This window comes from Myiozetetes cayanensis, unplaced genomic scaffold (genome assembly GCF_022539395.1).
Source record: "Myiozetetes cayanensis isolate MyiCay16 unplaced genomic scaffold, myiCay2020 scf12, whole genome shotgun sequence".
Lineage (NCBI taxonomy): Eukaryota > Metazoa > Chordata > Aves > Passeriformes > Tyrannidae > Myiozetetes > Myiozetetes cayanensis.
Window position 1 is genome coordinate 13003843 of NW_026086826.1, and position 12277 is coordinate 13016119.

Here is a 12277-nt window from a genome sequence, read left to right on the forward strand (position 1 = left end):
TGAAAGGCAACACACAGTAATTTCTAGAAGGTTATGCCATGACTGACAGTATCAAACTGAAGCAGCCCAGGGATGGGACGAGCTATGGAAGGGGAAAAATAAAACAAACTAGTTTCAGTATTTTAATGATAAACTTAATTGGAGAGAGGACACCCAGGGAACAGGACACTGGGGGCACAGGACACCCGGGCAAAGGACACACCTGGCACAGGACACTCGGGGCACGGGACGCTCGGGGCTGAAGACACCAAGGGCACAAGGCACACACCGCCCAGGACGCCCGGGGCACGGGACACCGGGGCGGGCCGCTCGGCGGAGCCGCCCCGTGAGGCGGGCCCGGACAGGACGGGGTAAGTCAGGGGCGGTGGGACGGGGCCGGCCGGGCCGCGGCGGGCGCGGAGCGGAGCCCGCGGCGGGCAAGGGGCCGGGCCGGGCCAGAGGGCCTCGCCGGAGGGGCCGCGGCCCCGTGCTCCTTACCCGGCACGGCCCCGTGCTCCTTACCCGGCACGGCACGGGCCGGCCCCGCCGCGATCCGCAGGCCCGGTTGGGCCCACCCGGCCCGGGGGCGCAGGGGGAGCCGGGGCGTCCCCGCACGATCTCCGTGGGAACAGGAGGTGTCCCCTTACGACCCCCCTGGCGTGGCAGGAACTTACGGTGTCTCCTCACGACGCCCATGGAAGGGCGTGAACGGGTGTCCCCTCACGACCCTCGGAGAAGGGCGGGAACAGTGTCTGTCCCCTCACGATCCCCGTCTGACGGGAGTGTCCCCTCAGGGCCCACATGGCAGGGCAGGCACCGGGGCTGTCCCCTCGCGGCCGCCGCCCGTGGCGAGGGGACCGCGTTCCCCCTCAGCCGAGAGAATCCACGCTGTAATTCCCGTCACTAAGCGCTGCTTGTTGTCCCCCAGCTCTTGGGGCCATGTGGAACACGGCCCCTCTGTGCGCCCTGGGCAGGGGCCGCCCCGGGCCCTCCCTGATCCGCCTGTTCCAGAAGGAATATCGGGAGCTCCTGTTGCACGGCCAGGGCTGGGGAAGGACGCACCATCTGCCGCCCCGCCGATTTGTGAGTAATAAGTCGAAATACAGGCGGCACCCCAGAACGTACCCGGTTCTGGACGGACGTGTCCTCGCTGTACACCGACATGTGTTCGAACAGAATTTAAGGAACAGCGAGGCTGTGGTTAAAAGGTAATGAACCGGTTTTGTGGGGGGTTAAAAGTGTTGCTGCTTGTAGCATGGTGTGAGAGTTACTTACAGGCACTTTAACATACAGACAATGTTTGCCCCATGGAAAAATGCAGCTGCCCCATCCCTAGAAGTGTTCAAGGCCAGGTTGGACAGGGCTTAGAGCAACCTGGGATAGTGGAAGGTGTCCCTGCCCATGGCAGGGGTGGAATGGGATGATCTTTAAGGTCTCTCCTAACTGAGACCCTTCTGTGAAATGTTGACTGTAATACCCAGATCGAAGTGCAAACTGTATTCAACATAGTGCCATGTGTTGTTTTGCATATATTGCTAAGAAGTATTTTTTTTTAGACCTTCATAACATTTGTTTCGTGTTGGATTTTGAATGCAAAGACATAAATGGTGACTCACACACTCCTGACAGAGTAGGAGACATTTACTGCACTCAATCGTGATCCAGTGATAAAAGCAGGAAAATGTATTTTATGTATTTGTCAGAAAGATCAGATGGCAAAAACGCAAAGGCCTTTGTTCAGGGGAGTGATCCATGAGCTGGAAGCAAAGCTACAGAAAACACATTGTGCCCTCCTGTGGTGGCATTTAGGACTTTGAAAAAATCCTTAATTTTTTCCTCCTGAGCTTTTCCAACCTCCACGGTCTGCAGGGAGCCACACTAAGATAGTGGAGTCACAGACGGAGTGCTGTGTGAGTAGTTGTGTCAAACAGCATTTATAGTTAAAGATGATGCATCTTGGGGGAAAAACGTTATGTTTGAAATAGAGGAAGAACCTGGTTTATTTAAGACCAAAATTATTTGAGATACCACATTTGTTTACAGTTTATTCACTTTTGTATCTAAACTTGAGGCTTCCCTGACAATAACATTTGGTAATCACTTCCTCCCAGTGACTCTGCAATGTTCACCACTCTTAGTGCATCTTCCATGTAGCAGAGTGTACATTTCTTCTAGATTTCGGAATTTGTTCTACTTACCAGTTACTGATTTTTGTCAGATAAACTTGTTAAAGGGAGCTGAGAGAGGAAACCTTTGTTTGGGTTCTTCCCTAGAGTAGTTGGAAATGGAGGTTCATGCTGAGATAGGATGAACACATTATTGGACTTATTTTTATTTATTATTGCCTTTATTAGACAGTTTTTGAATAAGGAAAGTAAAATGCTTTACATAACAGATCTTTGCTTTTTATTACACTTTGTAAGAAGAAATAATCCAAAAATGTGAGTTCATCTTCTTTCTCCTACCATTTATGTGAAAACTGTACAATATATTTTACTATGTTCAGTCTACTAAAAGGTAACTTATAATGAATCACAGAGTCATCAAATGTTTTCGGTTGGGAGGGATCTTAAATCCCATCTTGTTCCATCACCTGCCATGGGCAGGGACATCTTCCATTATCCCAGGTTGCTCCAAGCCCCATCCAACCTGGGGATGAGGCAGCCACAGCTTCTCTGGGCAACGTGTGCCAGGGCCTCAAACCCTCACAGAGAAAAATTCCTTCCTATCTAACCTATCTGATATCCCATCTAACCCTGCCCTCTGGCAGTGGGAAGCCATTTGCCCTTGAGCTGCCCCTCTAAGCGCTTGTTCCAAGACTCTCTCCAGCTCTCTTGGAGCCCCTTTAGGCACTGGAAGGGGCTCTAAGTTGTCCCTGGAGCCTTCTCTTCTCCAGGTGAACACCCCCAGCTCTCCCAGCCTGTCTCCAGAGCAGAGGGGCTCCAGCCCTTGGAGCATCTCCATGGCCTTCTCTAGATGGGACATGTTGAGCTTCTCATCCACCAATACCCCAAGTCCTTCTCCCCAGGGCTGCTCCCAATCCATTCCCCGCCAAGCCTGGATTTGTGCTCAGGATTGCCCAGACCCAAGGCAGCACCTGCACTCGGCCTTGTTGAAGTTCCCCCAGCCCCACATCTGCAGCCTCTCGAGGTCCCTCTGGAGGCCATCCCTCCCCTCCAGCGTGTGACCACACCACACAGCTTTGTTTCCATTAACTGAAACTTTTTTTCCATCAGATACTCGGAATTGTTGGAGAGGGTGAGGAAAGGAGGGGGAGAAAACGCCATCCTGCGCCACACTCAGCGCAACAAGAAGCTGTTTGTTAGGGAGCGCCTGAAGCTGCTGCTGGATGATGAGTCTTTCCTGGAGCTGTCCCCTCTGGCAGGGCTCAACATGTCCTATGGGGATGTCCCTGCTGCTGGGTGCCTCACTGGTAATGGAAAATGGAATGGCAAAGGAAAAAGGAAAGGAAAAAGGGTGCATCTCGTAAGGTTTATGGAATATTTTAGTATCTGTGCTTTCCTAGGAAAAGTGAACATCAGTTCTATCTAGGAGCAGCTCCCAACAGGGAAGAGTTCAGCCCCTGCTGTATTATTATTATGTGATTTTTTTGAGGGAAATCTGAGCGAAACCTTTCTTTAAAAAGCCTTTTATTTCTTCCAGTTCTAATAATTTATTCTACTTACCAGTTACTGATTTTTGTCTCAAAAAATTTAGGGTGATGTGTCAAATCACCTGTTGCCTTTTAAAGGAGAGGGGACAAAGTGACTGTGAGACACAGGAGGTGTGGTGTTTATTTTGTAATGTTTTTCAAATCAGAGACAACTGCATCATCTGTGCAAACACTGTCTTTTTAAACTGGAACCACTCTTCAAAATTCAATTTAAAATGAAAAAAACACTCTTCAAAGTTCCTTTTTAAAAAGAACCTTAAAGAACAGAGAATGAAATCCTTCTTTTATCACTGATGGTTACATTTTTCAGTTTTATAGGCATAATTTTTAATTGCCTTCCCTTTTTTATCTCAAGAGTTGGGAGTCAAAGTATGTAAGTTTTTCTCTTTTATTGTCACCAGGAGTATGTAAGTTTATTTGAGGTTCTGTCTTATGTCATTTGGATTACTTTTTTAAATGTCATTGTTATTCCAGAGAAGAGGGATAGATTTCTCTCCTTTGTGGTATTTTCAGTTTAATTTGGATCTTCTTGATACAGTATTACTGAAAAAAACCTCTTGGCTATAATTTGGCCCCCTTGTTTTGTCTGTATTATCTTAGAGAGTCACAATAAGTATCTGTGGAACTGATTTGAATTCAATTGCAGGAATTGGCAAAATCTGTGGAATATGGTGTGTCTTTGTGGCAAGTGATGCCACTGTGAAAGGAGGAACTATTTACCCAATTGGAGTGAAAAAACAGTTAAGAGCCCAAGAAATTGCCATGGAGAACAGGCTGCTGTCTGTGCACCTTGTGGACAGTGGAGGAGCATTCCTACCACTGCAGGTAATGCTGGCATCACTGCAGAGGAGAAAACATCTGTGTTATTTCATCCCTTTGGCTAATCTTGCATCTACTCAGAGTTTAGAATCTTGAATGAGTGTGCAGAGCTGCTTTTCTGTCTTTAGTAAACCAGTACATAGTGTGAGAGGCTTCAGAATCTATAGTTTTCTCTGTTTTATTGCCTTGTTTGTGCTAGCAATGCACCAACCTCCATGGCCTTTAAAAGTGCAATTTTTGCAATTCTTAATACAAAAGGAGAGTTTGCACAGGTTCCTTTCCAATGGAAAAGGTCATCCTATGACAGAGATTGTGGTTGTTCCCTGTCCACACTGAAAGCAAGCACAGAGCAAAAGCTTTTATGTGACTTAAAGAGTTGTATCAAAAACTAAAAAGAGGAACTGCTAAAGGCATTTTACAGATAAAGTAGGAGCATGAGCCTCCACTTCTCCATGTTTACAGTCTCAGTTTGTGTAGAATAAATTAGCTTCACAAAAATCATGAAACTTACCTCTTTTGAAACACATGGGTTTTTTTTGGGATTTCACAATATATAAGGAAATAAATACCATAGTGAATGCTGTATATGAAAGGTTCAGGTGTGACTGTGAGTGAGGACCTTCCCAGGGTCGGTTACATCATATTTGGGAATGAATGGAGTGAAGAGGAGGCACCAGCTTTCATAGTTAATATTGAAATTCACTTTCTCTTTTCTCTGTACATCAGTCAGAGCTGTTTCCTGACAAGCTGCACGGTGGCAGGATTTTCTACAATGAAGCAATCATGTCTGCCATGGGAATCCCTCAGGTACAATGTCATGGGGATGGCAAGTGAGGGTGGTCTGTGTGATCCATTGAGTTCTGAAAAAAATATTTGTTCCAGTACAGTTTCTAGGAGCAACTCTCAGATGTGCAGAAAAACTCCTAAATCTATTTGTGGGGAAAGGAGACTCAAATGGTATCAAATCATGGAATTGTTTAGGTTGAAAAAAAATCTTGAAGATCACCAAGACTGTCAGTGCAGCACCACCACCATGCTCACCACTAAACCACGTTCCCAAGTGTTATATCCACGATTTTTGAAAACTTCCAGGGATGGTGGCTCCACCACTTTCCTGAGAAGTGTGTTTCAATGCTTTAAACCCTTTCTGTGAAAAAAAGTTCCCCAATATCCAATCTAATCCTCTCCTGGCACAGTTTGAGGCTGTTTCCTCTTGTCCTGTCCCTTGTTCTCTGGAAGCAGAGCTCAACCCCCACCTGGCTCCGCCCTCCTGTCAGGGATGTTGCAGAGAGCCAGAAGGTCCCTCTTGAGCCTCCTTTTCTCCAGGCTGAGCCCCCCCCAGCTCCCTCACCTGCTCCTGGTGCTCCAACCCTTCCCCAGCTCTGCTCCCTTCTCTGGACTCACTCCAGCCCCTCAATGTCTTTTGTTGAGAAGGGCTCAGAACTGGACGCAGGGCCAGAGGTGGGGCCTCACCAGTGCCAGGTACGTTATCTCACATAAGGGAACATTTCAGCCTTAAGGATCTTGTGTTTCCTGACTGACTGTGATGGAAAAGCATCAAATCACAGGGTTATTTCAGGGTAAACATTGAACTCTCCAAACCAGCATTGTTGTTCCTGCTGGTTTTATATCTCCAGTTCATTGTTCCCCAAGCTATGATTTAGCACCTTGAGCATTTCTGGAACAACTCTGGGCTTTGGCTTTTCCTCTCCCCTCTCCAGCACTGGCTGTTGCGGTTTCTGTGCCCTCAGGTGGCCGTAGTGTGTGGCTCCTGTGTTGCTGGAGGTGCCTACGTGCCCACCATGGCCGAGGAAGCCGTGATCATAGATAAAATTGGGACACTGTTCCTGGCTGGCCCACCACTTGTAAAAGCTGCTACAGGAGAATACGTGTCTCCTGAGGACCTTGGAGGAGCCAAACTTCACTCACAGTATGTGGAATCTTCTCAAAAATAGTACAGAATTCAGCATATTCAGCTTTAAAGGAACATAGCATTGTCATTTCAGAGCAGGGCCAAAAGGGGAACCTGTGACTATACTGGTTTTCCTTCTCAGGTTCAGGGATTTTGATTAAATCAGCCAAATGGAAGTAAAATTACATGTTGCTATGGGGTGAGGCAGAGACTGGACCAATTGGATTTGGATTCCCATTGTTCCGCATGCTTCCTGAACAACTTCAGGCAAGTCAGTTCCTCTGTGCCTCAGAGGGACCAGCTCAGAAGAGAGATACTATCACCTGTTTTCCTAGTGTTTTCCAGGATACATATATTTAATTTAACTACCTGTCTTATTTACTTTTTATCCAGTCTGGAACTGCTTATTTTGAAATAATTCCTAAAGTTTGTTTTCCCATTTTCCCTTTTCAATATTGTTTGTAAAAATAGCATCATGAAAACACATTCAAAGGTCTTTCTTTAATCCAGATAAACACAAAAGTCACAGGGAAGAACTTCTTACTGTGAATTCGAGTTGGATTGCACAGAAATTCCCTTGAGCTACTGCTTTCAGCTCGTTCATCCAGAACAAAATCACACAGTATTTGCAGGGAGTTTGGAGGGCCACAGTACAGATTAAGGTTTTTTCCTTTGGTTTGGGCTTTCTAGCAGTTTAGATTTCATTAATTCAATGCTAATCAGTGTTGCTCTCTATCCTAGAGTCAGTGGCTGTACTGACCATTTTGCACCTTCAGAAAAGGAGGCCTATGAATGTATTCGCAATGTTATCTCTACGTTAAACTATGACCCAGTGCCAGAGGAGGACACAGAGCACGACAGTCCCCTGTACAGCTCTGAGGAGCTCCTGGGACTGGCACCACAGGACTACAGGTGTACTCTTCCTGTCAAACTGGTAAGGGGACAGGGAACTGCGTTCCTTTCTCCCTCTGTCTGCTCTGTCTCATCGCTCCAGATTAACAGACTGTTCTCTCTTGAAGAATATGTATTTTTACCTCATCTGTTGCCAGCCTGTCCTGAGCCTGCAACAAAGCAGGATGGCAGCGATTCTGTGGAATTATAGAAAATATTTTAACTGAAATCCTGCTGGAGATAAGATACATTCTAGATAATTCTAGATTATGCCAGGTGATCCCCATCTGTTTCCATGCACTGTTGAGATGCTGTTGTGTCAGCATGGCTTGTACTGTGTTGGCTGCCTTGAGAACATGCACCCCTTTAGAGTCTGGTTTTCCCCTCCTCCTGTTTTTTGTTTCTTCCACCCCAGGCAATCAAGACTGTCATACAACAGAAATGCTTGACTGAAAAAGCAACACAGATCAAATTAAACTTGTTTGAGGTCGGGACAGACACTAATACTTAAGCAGAGACACTGCTGCCCATGCCATTTTCATTGTGTTCTAGATGAGATTTAGTCTGCAAGGATGTGAATTCAGTATCTTTTCTAGTGGTGAATTCTTGCAGTCAAGGGGATTGACTGTAGAAAGCAGAGTAGCTTTGGAAATGGCTTTTAATTGTATTGGAAAAAAGCCTGAGCAATATGCAACAGAGTGTTTCTTATGCACAAAATCTGTAACTGCACATGTTGGATTTTTTTACATTTTTATGCACATGAACAACTGTGCTTTGAAACACTGAACTAATTTCTGAGTTGGATTTGGCTCAAAATACATGGCTGGTAATTAAACTAAACACAGATTGGATGTTTTGTGAATATTGAGTATTTAGCAAGACACCAGAAGACCTTCTGTGTTCATTGAGGTGGATTTCCTGCACAACACAGGCCTACTATTTGAAAAGAGCATTTCTTTTAGCAGAATTATCCTATTTTGTTTCAATTTCTGTAATAAAATAAAATCTGCATGTTTCTTTGCAGATTCTGAGCCGTTTGGTGGATGGAAGCAGATTCCAGGAATTCAAGGCTAATTATGGAACAACATTAGTAACAGGATTTGGCCATGTGGAAGGGTAAGGCTGTGAACATTCACTATCAAAATGGATGGACGCACATGTCTGAACAGCTTTTGGATCACCATCAGGTTTTACACTATTTCAATAATTTCTAGGGTTCAAAAGTGAAAAGGAATGGTTAAGGTTGGAAAAGACCTCTAAGATGATTGAGTCCAACTGTCCACGTGTCTTGTTCTGTAGGTACTTGGTGGGGATAGTGGCCAACAACGGGGAGCTGGCTCATGATGCTGCGCTCAAGGGCAGCCACTTCGTCCAGCTCTGTGGCCAGCGGGGAATTCCCATCATCTTCCTCCAAAATACTCCTCCACAGCCAGCAGAGCCAACAAGCATCTCACAGGTATGGCATATTTGCTTCCATATACTTAAGCAATTCCTAGTTCTTCTTGTGCCTAAAGTTACCTTTTCACAGTTATTAATTGTTAGGAAAATTGGGTTTTTTTTAAACCACTCTTAATGGTTTAAATCATGAAGCTTCATAATGACTTTGTTCTTAAATCTCTCCATTCTCTCTTGAATTTTAAGCAGGTTTGTATGCCTATATAAAATTATAGTGCTCAGCTGGCAATGCAGGCTGTAAAACCTGGAATTTGAAAGTGCTTTTTACTTTGAAATACAGTTTATTGATTCTTCTGACACCACTGCACTTCAGAAAATTAGCTATTTCTCTTTTAGAAAAGTGTAGAGCCTCACAGTAAAACCTCCACTAGATTCCCAGATCTGCTTCTGCAGCCTTGTTCCTCCCAAGGTCACCAGCCCTTAGACAAAACCTGGCACAAATGAGTTGCTCAGTGCTATAGGCATTTGCACCTGGTTATAATTGCTGTGCTGATTTAAGTATTAAAATAAGTGTATAACAGGCTTATGAGTTAGTGATATGAGTTATTTATGATATGTATGAGTTAATGATACCAGTCAGTTAATGATGCTGCTTTTCTGTTGTGGAAGAAATGATCACATAGAATTGTAAATAATAAATGTTTAGAAATACGAGTTTGGTGGGAGCAGAGGGGATCTAGAATAAAGTCTTAAAGGAGCTAAAATGTCTCTTTTTATTCCAGGCAGAGGCTCATTCCAACAGGCTGAAAGCCCAGGCTTCCATGATGGCTGCTGTTGCTTGTGCTGCTGTTCCCAAAATCACCATCGTCATCGGGGGCTGTTACGGGAGCGACAGCTACGTCATGGTAGGGGTGGGATCAGCCCAAGGGCTTGGGACACACCTTTCACACTGTGCTAAAACTTCACAGCCCTGCAGTTTTAAAACAGTCAGTTACCTCCATCTCTGAACTGCTTTTTAAGTAAGAAATGCAGCACAGGACATGGTTACTGAAAATTAAACATGTAAGAGTGAAACATGTAAGTCCTTGGAGTTAAAACTCAAATACCAAAACAGGGGTATTGAAGGCAGTGGGGATGGTGGTGGTTCCTACCGCTGGGTGTCTGTGCTGATACAGGAGCTGTCATTAATGCTTTACAAATTCAAGGGTATTCCATTCTGCCTTGATCTTCTTTGTGCCATCCACAGACACCTTTTGTGATTGACTTCAGTGAGTTTCATTGTGCTTTTGTTTTTTCTTTGTAGTGTGGGAGATCGTTCAGTCCAAACTTTCTGTTCCTGTGGCCTAATGCAAGAGTTGCTCTTGTGGATTCAAGAAGTTTCTCCACAGTCCCCCAAGCTGGGGACAGTGACTGTACAGATGAATCAGAGCTGAAACAGCTGAAGGCAAAGTAAGGACATTATTGCCTATTTTTGTTCATCTTACAGAGCAACACATCTCAAACTAATAACGCAAACCTGAACCTGCTGAAAAATATTTTAAATGTCCATATAATTTTATGTCTCTCTGTTAGGATCTTCTCAAGCTGGTCTGTGCTGCAGAATGGTCAGATCTGTTGTGTTATTTTCTGGATTCTGATTCATTTTAACAGCAGGGCTGCATGGAAATATTTGCCTGTTTCACCTATGACTTTTTCACTGCCCTGATGTTTTCATCGTGCTTTTAAGCCTGTTCTGTCCTCTCCTCTCCAGGCTCGAGGAAGAAAGCAGTGCATTTTACTCCTCTGCCAGACTCTGGGATGATGGAATCATTCTACCTCAAAACACTAGAAAGGTGGGTTTTCCTTTTAGTGCATCTTATTCCCAGATTTCACAAGGATCTTGCAGCGAAATGTATAAGCCCATGACTCACTCAAGGTCAGCAGTATGTTGATTCCAGACCTGGGGCTCCCACTACTGTGGAATTTAGCTCTGTAATTCTCATCCTTTCTCTTTCCCCATTTATCCACAAAGTTTGTGTTGAATTCTAGTTACTTGACTAGAGCATTTCCTCACTGAGCATCTTCATGGACTTTACTCTTTGATTCTGTATCTGAATCTTCTTTTTTTTTTTTTTTCCATGTAATCACCCATATCTTCAACTCTGAATTTCAGGCTCCTTACCATCCCCATTGTTTCCATTCTTTGGTCCTAGGAAGTTGCTTTTTGCAACTTTCTCTTCTTGCTTGTAATTTCCTGTGTCCATTTGGGTTCCCCCTCTGGCTTTGTATTTTTTTGAAGTTGGCAGACATCCCTCCATTCTTTCTAAAAGGCACTGCCTTTGTTCTTCTGTTTTTCCTTCATTAGCAATAAAAATGTTCTTTGCACTTCTGAAGTTTGTTCACATGAAGATCACAAATACTTGAAGATCTCTATCTGTCCTGGTTTCAGCTAGGGTTAAACCACAACACAACCCTTCTAAATATGGTACATATTTATGGAACTATGTGGAATTCAAATATTTTTCGTGGAGTTTAATGGGAATTTTGATAATGGGGGAGTACCAAGAAGTGTTTTTGAGTCCTAGAGCCCTGAAATTCCTTTCTCTGGGAGCTACACATGAAAAGAAAATATGTGAGAGTTGAACTGTTCATTTTACCATGTTCAGTGCCTCACAAAAAGAAGGAACAAATAAGTGCAGAACTGGCAAGTTTTACTGATTTTTTTGTTTGCTTGTTTAAGGCTCATTGCTTATATTGTTTTTTTTTGTTTTTAATTAGGTGATTGCCCAGTGCTTGGACATCATGGAACAGCACAAGTACCAGGCCGTGTCTCCATGTCGCTATCCCATCATCAGGATGTAATCTCCACCCTCAAACCAGCAGCCCTGCAGAGCCAGCACCACCTGCCAGAACTCTGAGTGTAAAGGATTTTCTAATTCTTTGATACTATTAATAAAAATGTTGAACGATTGAAGACAAACAAGAAGGCCAGATTTTAAGTCTATCAGCAGGAAGCGTTTATTTTCAACCAGAGCCTCTTTTAACATCAGCTGAAAGTTTATTTTGTGAGAAGGAAGGATAAAGCTGAGCATCTGTAGCACTCTAAGGAAGCAAGATCAGCCCAAGGGGTAACAAATGCTTGATTTTTTCATGTTCATGTTTTAGCATGAAATACAGAAATCAAGAAAATGCACTTTGGCAAAAGAAAGGAGAAAGAGCAAACACAGGAGGGAGTGTGTGCAGTTTGCAGCCTTAGTGAAGAACAAAACTCTGTCTGCCACCAGCTCTGGGTCACCCAGTTCAGATTCTCAAAGCAGCTGTGGAAAGGCTCCACTTGGATTGCTCTGAGGATACTAAAGCAGTGACCAGGAGGGGATTTAAATCCATAATACTTCAGTATAGGCTAAAAATTCTCAAACATGTAACAGAGCAGAGACTGTTGTATATAATGTTACCATGTGTAGAAGTACTGAGGTTACACTCTGCTCTTTCAGGCATCTTTCACTCTGCTGCAGCTACAAGGATTAAATTTATAAAAATGGAACCACCACCACACCAAACTTGGGGTGTTTTAACTGGAAATTATGCCAAAGGTTGTATTTAAAAAATACCTGATCAAGCATATTGAA

General features: G+C 44.2%; 1 protein-coding gene across 2 annotated transcripts; it reads left to right on the forward strand.

The window, feature by feature from the left end:
* The first annotated feature begins 229 nt into the window (after nucleotides 1-229).
* Nucleotides 230-12259, forward strand: LOC126635725 (biotin-dependent 3-methylcrotonyl-coenzyme A carboxylase beta1 subunit-like). 2 transcript variants are annotated; one of them, XM_050307193.1, is made up of 13 exons: nucleotides 230-350; nucleotides 908-1187; nucleotides 3216-3412; nucleotides 4299-4477; nucleotides 5198-5278; nucleotides 6223-6401; nucleotides 7125-7317; nucleotides 8299-8390; nucleotides 8574-8730; nucleotides 9452-9574; nucleotides 9973-10118; nucleotides 10420-10501; nucleotides 11427-11634. In XM_050307193.1, exons 2-13 carry the CDS (start codon nucleotides 919-921, stop codon nucleotides 11508-11510), a joined length of 1782 nt encoding a protein of 593 aa, XP_050163150.1. In that variant the 5' UTR covers nucleotides 230-350; nucleotides 908-918; the 3' UTR covers nucleotides 11511-11634. The 2 variants fall into 2 exon arrangements, 1 of the variants encoding a protein (XP_050163150.1); XR_007627768.1 differs by lacking the exon at nucleotides 230-350 and adding an exon at nucleotides 12143-12259 and having other exon boundaries at nucleotides 597-1187; nucleotides 11427-11568.
* The last annotated feature ends 18 nt before the right edge of the window (nucleotides 12260-12277 follow it).